The 15,855-nt window shown below is 36.5% G+C and overlaps 1 protein-coding gene and 1 long non-coding RNA gene across 2 annotated transcripts; both read left to right on the top strand.

Moving 5' to 3' along the window:
- Positions 1–2,095: 2,095 nt before the first annotated feature.
- LOC117922552 lies at positions 2,096–5,956 on the top strand. Its single transcript, XR_004652495.1, has 2 exons — positions 2,096–4,163; positions 5,618–5,956. It is a non-coding gene; the product is annotated as an uncharacterized LOC117922552 (long non-coding RNA).
- A 4,965-nt stretch (positions 5,957–10,921) lies between these two features.
- Positions 10,922–15,316, top strand: LOC117922270 (homeobox-leucine zipper protein GLABRA 2). The gene is made up of 11 exons (XM_034840343.1): positions 10,922–11,068; positions 11,197–11,462; positions 11,961–12,078; positions 12,205–12,399; positions 12,491–12,871; positions 12,976–13,077; positions 13,569–13,778; positions 13,888–14,062; positions 14,153–14,424; positions 14,514–14,600; positions 14,708–15,316. Exons 1-11 carry the CDS (start codon positions 10,991–10,993, stop codon positions 15,086–15,088), a joined length of 2,265 nt encoding a protein of 754 aa, XP_034696234.1. The 5' UTR covers positions 10,922–10,990; the 3' UTR covers positions 15,089–15,316.
- The last annotated feature ends 539 nt before the right edge of the window (positions 15,317–15,855 follow it).

The raw sequence follows: 15,855 nt of genomic DNA, 5'->3' as shown, positions 1-15,855 counted from the left end.
CCAATCGTCTTCCCCGTAGTCCGGTCTTGCAAGGTCACAAATTTATCAGAGAAAGTGATAGAACAGTTAAGAGTACAAGTTATTTTGCTAATGGAAATAAGATTAAAAGGACACTCAGGGGCATAAATGACATAATGGAAAGGTAGGGAAATGAGAGGATGAGCGAAACCAAAACCTTTAGCCATAGTTTGGGAACCATTAGCTAAAGTAACAGTAGGTAAGGCAGAGGTAGTAGTAATAGAAGAGAAAAGATCTTTATTACCAGATATGTGATCGGAAGCGCCAAAATCTAGAATCCAAGGTCCAAGAGAAGATGTGTGGGTAAGACAAGCAGAAGCATTACCAGTCTGGGCAACAGAAGCAATAGAAGTTGACTTGGTGGCCTGATAGCGAAGATAGTCATCATACTCACTGTCAGTGAGGGAAATACCCTGAGACGTGGAGGAGCTGGGAGGTTGAGGCGATTGAGGATCAAATGACTGGGCCACGTGGGCAGTGCGGGAAGGCCGCCCATGTAACTGATAACACCGATCACGAGTGTGGCCAAGCTTATTGCAATAGGTGCAATGAGGACGTTGGCCTCTACCTCGGTTACCACTGCGTCCTCCTCGAGAGTTAGTTTGAGAAACTAACACAGAAGAATCTGAAGTGTTATCATATGGCAAAGTCTGAGTGGAGGAGATACGGAGGAGGCGAGCAAACACATCATCTAAGGATGGAATTGAGGAACTGCCAAGAATCTGATCGTGGACGGTCTCAAGATCTGTATGGAGGCCAATAAGCGTAAGAACCATGAAGAACTTGTCAATCTGTGTTCGTTGATCCCCAACATCAGTAGTAAGAGGCATCACGGTCAAGAATTCTTCCTTAAGAGTGGCAATCTGGCCAATATAAGTAGATAAATCTATGTCTTGTTGTCTGACATTGACAATAGAAGAAGCCACCTTATAAAGACGTTGGATATCATTCGTGTATAACCCTTTCGCCTGATTCCAAAATTTAAAGCATGTTTTGTAGGCCCGAAGATGAAGTAGAATCTTAGGATCAACTGATTGCCATAACACACTGCATAACTGTGTATCTATCTTCCTCCATTGTACTCTGTCAACCTCAAGGATATCCGCCTCCTGCGTAACAAGGTGATCCTCATAACCTTGACCCATAAACCAAAGCTCCACAGAGGCAAACCAGGACAAATAATTTTCACTACTAACCAATTTCTCCAAAGTAATCATAGGAGATTCAAATATGACAAAGGAAAAAGTAGAACTTTTAGTAGCCATATCTACTTATCTGGAGAACGAAATATGTTTAGATCGAAGAGAACCCTAATACGGCTTCAGATCGCGGCTGAAAGAAGAAAAACTGAGGATCCGCGGCTGTGAGAGACCAAATAGTAAAGAAAAATAAATGTGGCACTACTGGAAGGGTAGAAGAACACTTCCTAAGACACGTGCAGGGCTCGAGGTGGAGAGGAAGTCACTGGAGGTCGCCAGAAAGGCTGTTTAGAGGGCCGACGGAGACAAAAAACCCCAAAAAATGCACTTTCAGGGCTCGGATGGCACAAGCACAGATGGAGGGTGGCTAGACGGCGTCAAGCTAGGTTGGAGGTGGAAGCGCGTGGCCAGAAAGTGTTCCACGCGCCCTCACGCGTGAGGTTCAGGCTGCCGGAGAAGAAACGCGCGTGGCTGGCGCGTGGCCGAGAATCTCCCTTTGGTGCTTTGAGAAAACTTGAAGATCTCCTCCTTGCGCACCTGATGGTATGGTCGGTGTCGGAAAAGGACTTCGCCAGAAAAGGTCGCCGGAAAAGTCACCTGTGGTGAGGGTTTTTTGACGGCGATACGGTTGATCGGAAAGCTTTAGGAGATGGGAAAGGTGACCAAAATGAAACACAGTCACTAAAAGATTTCCCAGAATGGATTCACGGATAAACCGGAAATAATTAGGGTTTTTTTCTCCCTAGGCTCTGATACCATGTGAAAAGAGAGAAAATGGAGAATCTCTAATTCTTGTTATTGAAAAACTGTTAATAATATACATTGGACTTGGATATATATATATATACATGTTAGTGGGACCCACAATACAATAAGGAAAGAAAAGGAAAAGGAAAAGTAAATAACCTAAATAACTGTACACTATCTAACAGTTTCTTTTATTAATGTCGTGAGCATGAAGAGGTAGCAGATTGCTGAGATAAAGCTGATGCATCCTACAGCATCAGATCTGTTCTTGGTCTTCTTTATAAATGAGGTGTTTTAGTTATGCTCTCAGTAGCAATTTGCATGGGAACATAGGAATAAAACTAGCCTACAATGTCTGTGTCTAAGGTCTTCTACTGTGAAGAGAAAAATGATTCCATGCAAAAATAATGGTATACTGGGTATCTAAACATTTTGTCCTTTTGGGTATCAGAACAATCTATAAACACACATTTAATCAAATGTGGATTATCTGAACTTAATATAAGAACTTGGTAAAGAAACGCAACCAAAAACTTGATATGGTGGTTCAAACAAAATAGGTGCGCTCAGGTTCATAAAATAAAGAAGGAATTTAATTGGCTGTTGAAGAAATGGCATGTGACTATTAAAATTGCAAGAGGTCAAAATTGCATTAAGAACAGAACATGCATCTGAAGCAACAAGTTCTTGCTAGTTTTAGTAAATATCCATTTTTAGAGGCTCTATAAGGACATGGTACAGGCCTCATATGGGACCCCTGACCTGGGGTTGTGACTAATTAAAATTGAAAGTAGTTGAAATTGCATTCCTATAGAATTTCATAGGAACATTCATCTGAAGCACTTGTCTACTCAAATATTTTCTAGAGGGTCCCACAAGGCTTGGTTGAGGCCTCATAGAAAATTGCTAGTTACAGGTGGGAACTAGTGTCTGAGGTTTTCTAACATTGCTTTTACTGCATTATATTTAGTTTCCTGGACCTCTTAGTGATAACAAAGACTAGTTCAATTAACCAACTAGTTTTTAAATTCCTTGTTATTTTTGTTACATGGAATATCCTTTTGGATGAACCTACACAATGAAAGATGAAAGAAGCATTCAAAGAATGCCTAAAGTTTGCTTCTGGGAGAGAACTGGCCTACAAACCAAATCAGAAGCCAAATGTTCCAGAATAGATATCTTGTCCAAGACTACATGATGATTGTTTAGGGAAAAAAATGTGCGCTTATAAACTACATGATGATTGTTGACCTCCTCCCAAATTGTCAACCAAACTATCAATGAAATCCAAACATAGACAGATTAGCACCATCTTGTGAGCTCCTAAACCTAGTGAATAGAAATTTGAGATGAAGATCTTTCAACCCTAATTCTGATTGCCCCTTCTTTATTGTCCTTACCAGCTTGGGTGGAGGATTTATTGATTGAAGGGAGAGGGTGACTGAAGTCATAATATTTAAGATATTTATAACATATAATCTTCATAAACAGGGGCACAGCCATGCATGGTGCAGGGGGCCCTTTTATAATGCAAAATGGCCTTACCACTCATCTAAACAATGCAAATATGTTAAATCTTGGTTCCCAGAAATAAATCTCCCACTCTTTGTCCCCCTGAAATAAAATCTCATCCTCTTCCCCCCACCCCACTCACTCTCCCAAAATTTATGAAATACCCATTGGATTATATGTTCTATCTTATTATTTGCTTTGGTTATGGTGGTCTACATTGCTTTTTGTTATGTTTGTCTTGAAATCTATATTTGCATGATCCTCCTAAAGTACTTTTGCTGCATCAGGATTTCATTACTGCTAATAAATCCTAGGTTTTGGCTTCTATACTACTGTTTCTACTTAGTACTCTTGAATGTTTTATCATTGCAGTTCCTGGTGAGAGTTTTCTGTGTTAGGTATTTTGATCTTCTCTACTCAAATTTTTTTTTTTCTATTGACAATATTATCCACTCTAAGATATCATTTCTGTAACTTGTTGAACTACTATTTGGTGGTGCAGGTCTTTGAGTATATAATTCTTGGTTGATTTGCTATCCTGTAAGTTTTGGTAGAATCATATTCTATGATTACTTAGAGACAATGTACTTGTGATACCTGAATTTCCATCTCACCACAATGGAGACGATCTGAAGTGGGAGATAAAATGGGGACCCTATGATATGAGAAGAGAGTTAGTTGTGACTGGTAGATATTCCCCTCTCCCCATCTCCTTTTTTTTTTTGTTTTTAATCATCAAATGAATCTTCCAATATTAAATCATGGCCAATGTTCACATTGAAATCCAACCATCTGTTAAAGATGATTGTTGATTTCCATTTATGAATTTTTTTTACTTGTATTGTTAGGTTTTTTTTATACTATGCTAAACTTTCAGTTCTGGCCTAACACTGCACGAAACTCACTGGCGGCGCTCAACTATATTGAACGTGGAAGATTCCCTAAAAATCTCTTGTTTTTTTCTTTTTAAATTCAATTCAAATGTATTGGATCCAAGAACTAGAACAAATTAAAGTATATGAAATCCCAAATGACTTCTTTTTGGCGCATACAGGAACTTATTACATACACACTGAACAAAACGTTTACTCAACCTAACAACAGCTGAACCAATTGGAAAATAGGTCATTGGTTGAATTACTGCCGTTTTTGTTTGATGAACTTAAAAATAGAAAGAACGCAATGATTTACTAATAAAACTGGTAACCTACTCTTTAGGTGGGCTTTGTAGAAAGACTTGAGAGTTTTAATTTAGAAAGCAAATACATCATAAATTGAATTTAATCTGATCTTGTTCTGATACTGATCCTAATTGATGAAAACTCACATAATAGCTAGTTTCAATTTATTCAATTCTTATGATGTGTCATAGAATTCCTTATAGCCCTGTGTTGATTTTTTAATTTATTTTTTCCTTTCAGTCAAAATTTCCAGTCCAACTAAGCCTCTGTGGGCGTGGAGACACACACAGTGTTTAAATTTCTTAATTAGTTCAATTACTAAGAAGGGACAAATGAAGGTGGAGGGAATCTATTCCCTCTTTGAATTTCCTGACCTCAGTGTAGAGCTATTGGCATTCATGAATGAGTGACATAAAAGTGTACAGACACTCATCAAATCTCTTTTAGAGAAACCTCAGCCATAAAATTTCACCAGCATTTATTCCATTTCATTATTATCAAATTCAATATTGCATGCCATTGTTTGGTCTCAGCATTTCACCTGACTGCCAAAACTACCATCTCATCTACTCTTCAACAGCTAACTGTCTCTCAGAGTTGGACAGGAAGTTAAAAGCCTTTTCCAAAAGGCATCATTATACAAACTTCATGTTAATTATGCTAAAACAGGCAGTCATGGTGCCCTCCTTTGACTCCATTCTTGGTGCAATAATATTCCAAAGAGGGTGATCTTTCCAAGTGTCATGGCCAAATTGGGCCATGTGGCATGGCAGCTCCAGGCAAGTTGCGTGTCGTAATAGATTTTTGTGTTAGCTTGGTGCTTGGAAATTTCTAATTAAATATAATCTTATCCGGTTTAGCTTTTGCAAATTACTATATTGGAATATGCTCATTTATATTTGGTGTTTGAGTACATGATTTCTTTTTTGCTGATGTGTGATGGTTGGTATTGGACTGAAGTTGTTGTAGAGGGTGGGAGAGAGGAAATTGAATGTGCACAACTGTCCTTCACTTCACTATACCACTTCAGCATTTTGGAAGACAGGAAACTGAATATGCACAACAACTGCCTTCACCTCACTGGATTACCTTAGCATGTTTTTTGGAGTGGCTGATATTATTGTAGCTCATGACTGAAATTATCCAGTCAAATTAAATTTAAGTGTAGGCTATCTTTTGAGTGATAGAAAGCCGAAAGAGGGTGCAGGGTCAAGACATGTCTGCCATTTCTCTTCAACTTGTACTGTTTATACTAATAATGTCATAATTAATTTGACCCGCATGATTATCATGTTCATACGAAGGGAAATCAAATTACAGAAAGTAACACGTTTTGTTTTTTAAATTGTGTACTCCTAATTCACGATTACTTTGAATTCAAAAAAGAGTTACAATGTGATTTGGGAGTAGATTAATGTCGTTATCTTAACTTGTAGGAGGAGATTATAGATTGTATTTTCTTTCTTTCTTTCTGTCAGTGTTTCCTGTTAAGCTTTCATACCTGAATATTTTGCTCCATCTTGTTATGTTAAATTGTGTGCTTCTTAGAAGGTGGATTCATGGTCAATTTTCCGACATATGAGTGTCAAATGCAGAACTCTACTTCACTTTGTTTTACTTTCCATGAATGCGAGTTGAGTGGAAGTAGCTGATAGAATAATTCTTTCTTTTGACACCTTTCTCTTTTGTCTTTGTAGTCTTTCCCCCCTTTCTTTTCTAGGCTTTCTGCTCACTCATTTTCCAAAATTTCCAAAAATTTTCTCTCCCTTAAAAATTTTCAAAATTTCTAGGCCTTCTTCCCAATGTTGTGTCCTCATTTTTGGATCATTATATTCCCTCCTTGGGACCCAAAACTTGGTTCATAAGAAACCAGGAATGGCTTGAAAATAAAGCAAGTAAGCAAGATGCCCATCTTTCCTCATATAGCTTTATTGGTTTCTCTTTACTTTGCTTTCCTTAATACATGAAAATAAAAGATATGGGGGATGTTGTACTCCAAAGGGGGGATAAAGTAGAGAGAGAAAACCAAAAGAAAGTTCAAATCAATTAGTACCATATTTTTTTATTTGGTTGGTTGAGTTCTCATGTGATGGCTTCATAGTATCTACCATTCCTAACTACCAATGCATGCAGAAGAAGATAAAAGAAATAGTTATGAGGATAGAGATTGACCCAAGGATATTTTTTTAGTACAACAGGATGTCTTAGCTTAATGATAATATCCGATTGGCATCACAAACCCTATTCTTTGGATTGAGAATGGCTTGATGGTGACTTGTATTTTCTTTCTTTTTCCTTTTGTTTTTTGTGTCTCTGATTCTGAGGAGTTCGATCTCCTTTTCAAATGTGTGAAGGGAATGAAAATACAAGGGGAAAGGGTTTTTCGTCTAGGGTATGTTTGGATTGTGTAAACCATGAGAGAGGAAGCAAGAGAAAAATAAATAAAATAAATTTAAATTTAAAAATTAAAAACCAATTTTTTCTTCCCTATTTTCTTTCTAAACATCTTAGCAAAAAAGCAACCCAAAAATACACCTTAGAGCTGTTACCTTCTCATGTTTCTTTGTTGTTTATTCTTGTTTTTACATGAAGAAAGAAAGAAAGGGAAATAGTGGGAAGATGTCCCATAAAGTCTCATAATGGGAACATGGAAATATAAGAGTGCTTTTGGAAGTGGTTTTAGAAAATATTTTTTGAATTTTTAATACTTGAATAATGCAAATTTTTAAGTATTAAAAATATTAAAAACGCTTTCTAAAATCACTATCAAACGGATTCTAAGTGAACCAAAAAATCAAAATGATCATATATGAAACCTTTGGACTTCAAATTCTCCAATGTTGTAGTATATATGGATAATAAGAGCTTCATTTTGTTTTCAAACCGCCTTTAAGGTTTGAAAGGAAAAAGCAGGGTTGATAGCAACCCTTTTTCCCTATTGGATGGGCCCATGTCACCTTCCAATCCTTGGCAAAAATATTCACGTCACAGTACATGTTGAATATTTGGTATTGGATATGAGAGTCATTCATTTTTCTTTTATTAGATTGGGTTCAATTATGTTTTTTTAACTAACAATCATGAGGAAATATTTTTTATTCTTTTGGAAATTATAATTTGTAAAAATATTTTTTTCCTCCTTTCTTGCTACAATAAAATGGTCGAAATGTGATGAAGGTGATTAAAGGATAGAAACAACTTATTTAGAATTGTTTTTAAAAAATAAAAAATTGTTTTCCAAATTCGAAAACAAGTTCGATAATTTTTTACTTTTTTTTTTTTTTTGAAAATTTATTCTTAGAACATATTTTAATTGTTTTCATTAGTTTTTTAAGACATTTAAAAAAATAATTGTATGAATATGAAGAATAGTTGAAAATAAAGCATCTCAAATAAAATTTATTTTTAAGAAATATTTAAAAACACAAAAAATAAGTTGAAAATATTAGAGTCTATTTGGCTGTGTTTCTAAATTTTTTTAATATAAATTCATTGTTGTTTTATGAAAATAATTTTTAAAAATAAAGTGAAATAAATGATACTTTTAGAAAATAAGTAGAAGTTATTTTCATCGGTTTTTTAAAATAAGAGGAAAATATAGATCCATTTAATCATGTTTTCTGAAACTTGTTTTTAAATTAAAAAATAAAAATCAATTTTTAAAAATAAGTTTAAGAAAACATGACGAAACAAACCCTTACACATCAATGAAACAAATTTTTGTTCTAAACAATATCAAATAATTACTTTTGAAAATCACTCTCAAATGCTATTTTTAAAAACATTACCTAGTAGTGCTTGATATTTTTGGTGCAAATGCATATTGACCCTCCATCTTTAAGATCTTCTCTAATTTGTCCTCTTAAATTCAAAATCCAACCATTCACCTTCAAAATTTGCAAAAATGTGTCATTTAAAAAAAATTTAACAATGTTTGCTTTTATATACATAAAATTCCAGGTATCTTATTTTGGGTTTTACCCTAAAAAAAATAATAATAACAATAAAACATTTTTACAAATTTAGAGGTTTGAAATAGTTGAATTTTGAATATGAACGGGCAAAAAAAAGAAGAATCTTGACCTTCGATGTATAGATAACATGAATGAACGTGTATAAATAAATCTCGATAACTTCATTAAGTATTCACAAAAAAACATATTTATAAAAAAATTATTATAATTAATTTGTTAATTAGTGAGAAAAAGAAAAGGATGTACACTAAAATATAATTGGTTGTTGGGGTAATATTTTATTAAATAGTTGGAAGTCTATCAGATTAAGAAAAGGCTTATCCATTTTAAAGAAATGGAACGCTTGGAGGCAAATTCATTAATTGCATTCACTTCTTTCAACCCTTTAAATGCTATAAAGACACATTGAAATATGAAAAGCTAATAAACAAACCACAAGCTTACATTCACACCTTACACCTTACTATGTGTCTACCTGCATTGACCGTACGGTTTGACCTCTAAAATTTTCTTGGCTCTTTCTAGCTAGCCATGCGGCTCGGCTAGGGCAAACCCTAATTCCTCACCTTCTTATTACACCTTGTCTATGGGCATCATCCAAGAACAAAATGAGGGAGAAGTAGAGCTAATGATGATAATTTGAGACAAAAAAGGGGGATTGGTATGATTTCTTTGTTTCTTTTTATTTTTTATTTTTAATTTAAATGATTGGATGATAGTCGGGCCGATAATGAAGTCGTGAATGATTTAATGTTTTGTTAAATTTTTTGATATGATTTGGCGATTAGTATCTGAACGTCGTAGAAGAAGATTGACACGCAACTTAATGATGTTTTATTTCAAAGCTAATAAGGTAAAGGGAGTTTTATTTTATTACGAAAAGTTAAGTAATGTGTCGGCAAATTTGATGGTCAATTGCTAAAAGTAAGTTGAATTATCTAATTAGATTTTAGTGGTTGAAACCAATTTGTGGAATAAAAGAAGAGAATATGTTCAAAGATTCATAGATTTGTGATAATTCTATAGATCTAAGAAATCGATAAAAGTCACCTTTGAGAACATTAGGTTCATGTATTTTGAAATTGCAAAAATGAACTCGTGGTTTTTCAAAAGTTAGAGACAAAGATCTTATCAAAAGACCTAATTGAAAGGTAATATATTTTTAAAATATTTTTAACTTATCGTGTAATGATTTTTAATGAATTAACTTTTAAAAATTTATATAATCCTTTAATTTTCAAATAATTTTTATTTAAATCTTATGTAAAGATCTCGAAGATGAATGGAAGTTTTCAAAGCAAAAAAGCCAAAAGTAATGTGCTAAAGCTAATACCTTGAGGGGCTCATAATGTGTGAGGTGTTAGTTAATGGTAACTTTAGGAAGCGTTTCAAGCTTAAAAAGATTTTTTTTTTTTTAAATATTTGACAAAATTTAAAAAGCACTTTAAAATTTTTGAAAAATCATTTGAAACATTAAAAAAATCATTTATAGTGTTTTAAAAAAAAAAACACTTGATAAGTGATTTTGTTAAAAACACTTTGATTAAAAACACTGTAAAATGCACTTCCAGCCCATTTCATGTCCATTATTAGCCATTTTTTTAATCACTAAAACTTTTTATCAATAAATTGTTATTTTAAAACATATTTAAGTTAATTCAAATTATTTTTAAAATTCTCAACCTTTATTTAAATTGTTAGTATATTATTATTTGGGCATTTTTAGTATTTTAAAATTTTAGAAAAATTAGTAAATTAATATGATATTGAATCATTAAATTAATTTATTTATAAAAGGTTCTACAACCACCTTTAATTTTCTAAAAAAATTAATTTCCAAAAACACCATTACACCAATTTAAGATACAAAACCAGAAATCCCTAACATTCAATAAATGGAGATCACCTAACCCTAGAAGACATGAGAAACCATGAGCTATCTACCACATCTAACACAAGAAGATGCTCTGAAATAACATGGGAATTAAATAAGGCCCATTATCCAAACACGCCCTAAGGAGAGAAATCTCCAACTGGAGCCAAGCCAAAGCCGAGCCATGGGCGAGGGGAACTGAAAAAACCGTTGGAGATGAGATTCAACCGATCATCAAAAGTTAGTTGGCTCTTCACATCCTTTTATTTCAGCTGTTCCCGCAATATCTAACAGTCAACTCCTACCAGCCCTTTCTCTCTCTCTCTCGATTCAACCATAATTGAAAAACTGAGAGTTTCCTCTCTTTGTTTTATATCCTTAAATCAACCCTACCCCACACTTTCTCTCTCTTCCACATTTCTTCAGCAGCAACCCCATTGCTGCCTCCATAAAACAACACTGCTCATCCACAAAGCTTCTCTTGCCATGGGCGTGGACATGTCGAATCCACCCGCGTCTCGTACCAAAGACTTCTTCGCCTCTCCAGCTCTCTCTCTTAGTCTTGTATATTCCCTCTCTCCTTTTGTTCTTTCTTTTCTCACACCCTTTTGATTTTTCTTCTGGGTGTTTTTTGTTTTCTTTTCTTTCCTTTTTGGTCGTTTGTTTATGGGTTTTTGTTTTGGTTGTTGAAGGCTGGGATTTTTCGAGATGGCGGCGCCGCGGCAGCAGCTGCGGCCAACATGGAGGTGGAGGAAGGGGACGAGGGGAGCGGAGGAGGGCGGAGGGATGATACGGTGGAGATAAGCAGTGAGAACTCGGGCCCGGCGAGGTCAAGATCCGAAGATGAGTTTGATGGAGAAGGAGAGGGTGATGAAGATGGAGAAGGTGAGAAGGGAAAGAAGAAGAAGAGGAAGAAATATCACAGACACACTGCTGAGCAAATCAGAGAAATGGAAGCGTAAGCTCCCTCTCTTTCTCTCTTTCTCTCTCTGTCCCTCCTTCCCATTGTTTGAATTCCTATTCTTACCAAGACTTAGGTTTTCTGAGTCATCGAAGTCTGAAAATAATGTTACATTAATCCGTCAATGATGCATGGAATTAATGTAATAGTTAGACTGTTTTCAGATATAAAATTAACATTGATGTCACCCAAATCACTGGCCATTATCGAACAAATTCGATGTGTTCGAACAAATGATTTGGTTGTAATCAGTTTTTTTGGGCAGCAGTTGAAAAGAAAACTTTATCATGGAGGGTTAAAGGGGGTTGATGGCAAGCTTACAAAAGAAAAAGGCGTAAAAGCATCTAAAGCTAATGTTAGAGCTTTATTTTTCTTGTTTGACATGGGTACTTTGATTCACAGAAAAATATGTAGATTCATCTCTATCCATTTGTCTATTATCACCTTTGTGTGCTTTTTTTAGTTAATCTTTTTACATGATCGATACGTTTACAGGCTATTCAAGGAGTCACCACATCCAGATGAGAAGCAAAGGCAGCAACTAAGCAAGCAACTAGGCCTTGCTCCCAGGCAAGTCAAGTTCTGGTTTCAAAACCGACGAACTCAAATTAAGGTATGTGGCAATTCTCCTCTCCATTTGAGCAGTGGGCCGTGTCTGGTTATTGTATGGATCCATTTCTTTTAGGGAAAGTTTTCGGCTTTTGTTGAATTGGTCATTGTACTGGAATGGCTGTTGCAGGCTATACAGGAGCGCCATGAAAACTCTCTATTGAAATCAGAAATGGAGAAGCTTAGAGATGAAAATAAGGCTATGAGGGAGACCATTAAGAAGTCTTGTTGCCCCAACTGCGGCTCAGCCACCTCTAGTAGAGACCCCACCATGACAACTGAAGAACAACAGCTGAGAATCGAAAATGCAAGGCTGAAAGCCGAGGTTTGAAAAACTAACTTGTGAAACTGAAATCAATGGCTTTGAGGTGTTTTTTACTCTTTATGGTAAGGATGAATTTCATTTCAATATGTAGGTGGAAAAACTACGAGCAGTCATTGGGAAATACCCTCCTGGAACAGGATCACCTAGCTCCTCATGCTCGGCTGGAAATGATCATGAGAACAGAAGCTCTTTGGAGTTCTACACTGGAATTTTCGGGCTTGAGAAGTCGAGAATCATGGAGATTGTTAATCAGGCAATGGAGGAGCTCAAGAAGATGGCAACTGCTGGGGAACCGCTTTGGATTAGAAGCGTTGAGACTGGTCGTGAGATACTTAATTACGACGAGTACATGAGAGAATTTTCTGTCGAAAATTCAGGCAATGGAAGGCCAAAGAGGTCGATTGAGGCCTCAAGAGAGACTGGAGTTGTGTTTGTGGACCTCCCACGGCTTGTTCAAAGTTTCATGGATGTGGTAAGCCGTTTTTGAATCAATGGTTCATTGAATTAATCCAAAGTAATATGCTAGCTTTCAAATTTGATTGACTCCCTTTCCATGATTGTCCTCTATTTTCATAGAATCAATGGAAGGAAATGTTTCCATGCACAATCTCAAAGGCGGCTACCGTTGATATTATCTGCAATGGTGAAGGTCCTAGTAGAAATGGAGCAGTTCAATTGGTGAGTAACCCATCAAAAACCCTTCTCCATCATCTCTGATTTGAACGATTTGTGGAATAATTTCTGAAAAAGAAAGGGCATCTCTTCATAGGAAAAATCAATCTCTGCCAGAGCTTGTAGGAGTGGAGTTTTTTATATGGCTCAAAATGGAGAAAAACTGAGGAATTCTCTTCTGATTTTTCTGGACAACAAAAGGAAGGAAAAAATTGTCATCATTATGGCAGAAGTGTCTTTTCCTCATGGTGAAGGCTTTTTTGAAATTGCTTCTTGGATGAACTTTTCTGCAGTAATAAACTCAACTGAAGGTCAAAAAACCCTTTTGAAAATTTGGCCTTACTTAACAAACATGGAAAACTAGGAATTCACCTAACAATCTACCACACCTTCCATTCATCTGAAACCAGTTCCATTATTTACTTTTGCTTAAGGGTGCTGGACATGGCTTAGGTTAGATTCTGCAATTAACTTTTTTCCCATTATGCTGGTTCTAGATGTTTGCAGAGCTGCAAATGCTCACACCCATGGTGCCCACAAGAGAGGTGTACTTTGTCCGATTCTGCAAGCAGCTGAGCGCAGATCAATGGGCGATTGTTGATGTTTCCATTGATAAAGTTGAAGATAATATCGATGCGTCCCTTGTGAAATGCAGAAAACGCCCTTCTGGCTGCATCATTGAGGATAAATCCAATGGCCACTGCAAGGTAAGTACATATCTGCATATGCATATACCAGACTTCTTTTTGAAACTGCTCGCCTTTTGGAGACTACATGAAGTTTGAGTCTCATTTTTCCGATGGTTTAATCTTTCAGGTGATCTGGGTGGAGCATTTGGAATGCCAGAAAAGCACGGTTCATACCATGTACCGCCAAATTGTTAACAGTGGTCTGGCCTTTGGTGCCAAGCATTGGATTGCGACTCTGCAACTCCAGTGCGAGCGGCTGGTGTTCTTCATGGCAACCAACGTCCCCACGAAGGACTCGAGCGGTAATCCTAGATTATCAGTACATTTTTAGTTCAATCATCAGATACTTCACTGAGAAATTTTTTTAGCTTACACCCATTATTGAACTCCAGGCGTTGCGACACTGGCGGGAAGGAAAAGCATTCTCAAGTTGGCACAAAGAATGACCTGGAGTTTTTGCCGAGCGCTGGGGGCATCAAGCTTTAACTCATGGACAAAGGTCTCGAGTAAAACAGGAGACGACATAAGGGTGGCTTCCAGGAAGAACCTGAACGATCCTGGTGAGCCTCAAGGGGTGATCCTGTGTGCAGTTTCATCTGTATGGCTGCCAGTGGCTCCCCACGTCATATTCGATTTCTTAAGAGATGAAGCTCGCCGGAGCGAGGTTAGATGATTCTGCCTTGATAACCATCATAAGATGTTGATAATCAGTACAACAAATATTTTAACAAGCTTTCAATGTGTGAATTCCAGTGGGACATCATGTTGAGTGGAGGGCCAGTACAGTCAATTGCAAACTTGGCCAAAGGGCAGGATCGGGGCAATGCAGTCACTATTCAGGTGAGTTCTTTCCACCCAGAAGTCAAGAGTAAATGTTTTTTTTTTGCTTTTCTTTCCTCTTTTTCCCATCAAACAAACAAAGGATAACATGGGCATTTTGAATTCAGACAATGAAATCCAAAGACAACAGTATGTGGGTGGTACAAGATACCTGCACAAATGCATATGAATCCATGGTGGTTTATGCTCCTGTAGACATTGCCGGCATGCAGTCTGTGATGACAGGGTGCGACTCCAGCAGCATTGCTATACTGCCGTCGGGTTTCTCAATTCTTCCAGATGGGGTTGAGTCAAGGCCTCTCGTCATCACTTCTAGGCCGGAGGAGAAGAGCACTGAAGGAGGATCTTTGCTCACCATAGCATTTCAAGTCTTAACAAACACCTCCCCCACAGCCAAACTAACAATGGAGTCTGTGGAGTCTGTGAACACTCTTGTATCATGTACATTGCAAAATATAAAAACAAGTTTGCAATGTGAGGATGGGTGATCAGTGTGCCTATGTTAATTAGATAGATACTCTGATTAATTGTAAAACTTATAGGTTTTGGCTTTTTTCGGTTTTTGGTTCCAAGGCCAAATCGGCTACTTCTAATGTGTTTCTTCTTTCATTTTTTTCTTCACCAATCTTAAATCGTGGAGATAAGGCTTGCTGATTCTAGTCGTTTCTCATTCCTCCTATGATATGGAAGTTAGAGCTAGTGAGAACTTCCGATTACAATCTGCCTCCTGTCTTCCTTAATTTAATTGCTATTTTCACGGATAGGGATTCTCTATCCAAAGGCTAACCAGAAAAAAAAGTACAGGAAAGTGATGCCTCTCTAATTGCTGAAGGCCTAATTTTCATCATCTAATCCTACAACATTTTTGTTCATGAGAAATGGCTCTATAAAACCTAATCTATCTCCATTTGTAACACGGTGTACTACTAAATTCTATAGCAATGAAACATATCTTCCTCTATCTTTAGGTTGTGCCGGTTGCTTCAAACAACAAGCCAGAAATGCAAGTCCACATCTTATATTGAACAGAAATTTCAATGGTATAGTGTAGCAGCATTAAAATCTTAGTCATCTTACTCAAACCGGAACATGGAAAAACAATGTAAAGCATGCGGTACTGTACTCAGAAGATGCACCATCGCAAAACAAAAACAAAAAAAGCAAAGAAGACAGGGGATCCCTTCTCTCCAACAGTCAACCAACATGAGAAAACCACTAGTTTTGAAAGGAATTTCCATGCTATGGATGACTGCAA

This window comes from Vitis riparia, chromosome 9, assembly GCF_004353265.1.
Source record: "Vitis riparia cultivar Riparia Gloire de Montpellier isolate 1030 chromosome 9, EGFV_Vit.rip_1.0, whole genome shotgun sequence".
In the NCBI taxonomy this organism is placed as follows: Eukaryota; Viridiplantae; Streptophyta; class Magnoliopsida; order Vitales; family Vitaceae; genus Vitis; species Vitis riparia.
This window is presented reverse-complemented; position numbering and strand designations above follow the sequence as displayed.

What these genes read in the sequence shown, in the direction of transcription:
- LOC117922270 (XM_034840343.1), top strand. Translation starts at nt 10,991, where the DNA reads ATGGGCGTGGACATGTCGAATCCACCCGCGTCTCGTACCAAAGACTTC. An exon ending in CAGCTCTCTCTCTTAGTCTT is followed by an intron (nt 11,069 to 11,196) that starts GTATATTCCCTC and finishes TGGTTGTTGAAG; the next exon opens with GCTGGGATTTTTCGAGATGG. An exon ending in GAAATGGAGCAGTTCAATTG is followed by an intron (nt 13,078 to 13,568) that starts GTGAGTAACCCA and finishes TGCTGGTTCTAG; the next exon opens with ATGTTTGCAGAGCTGCAAAT.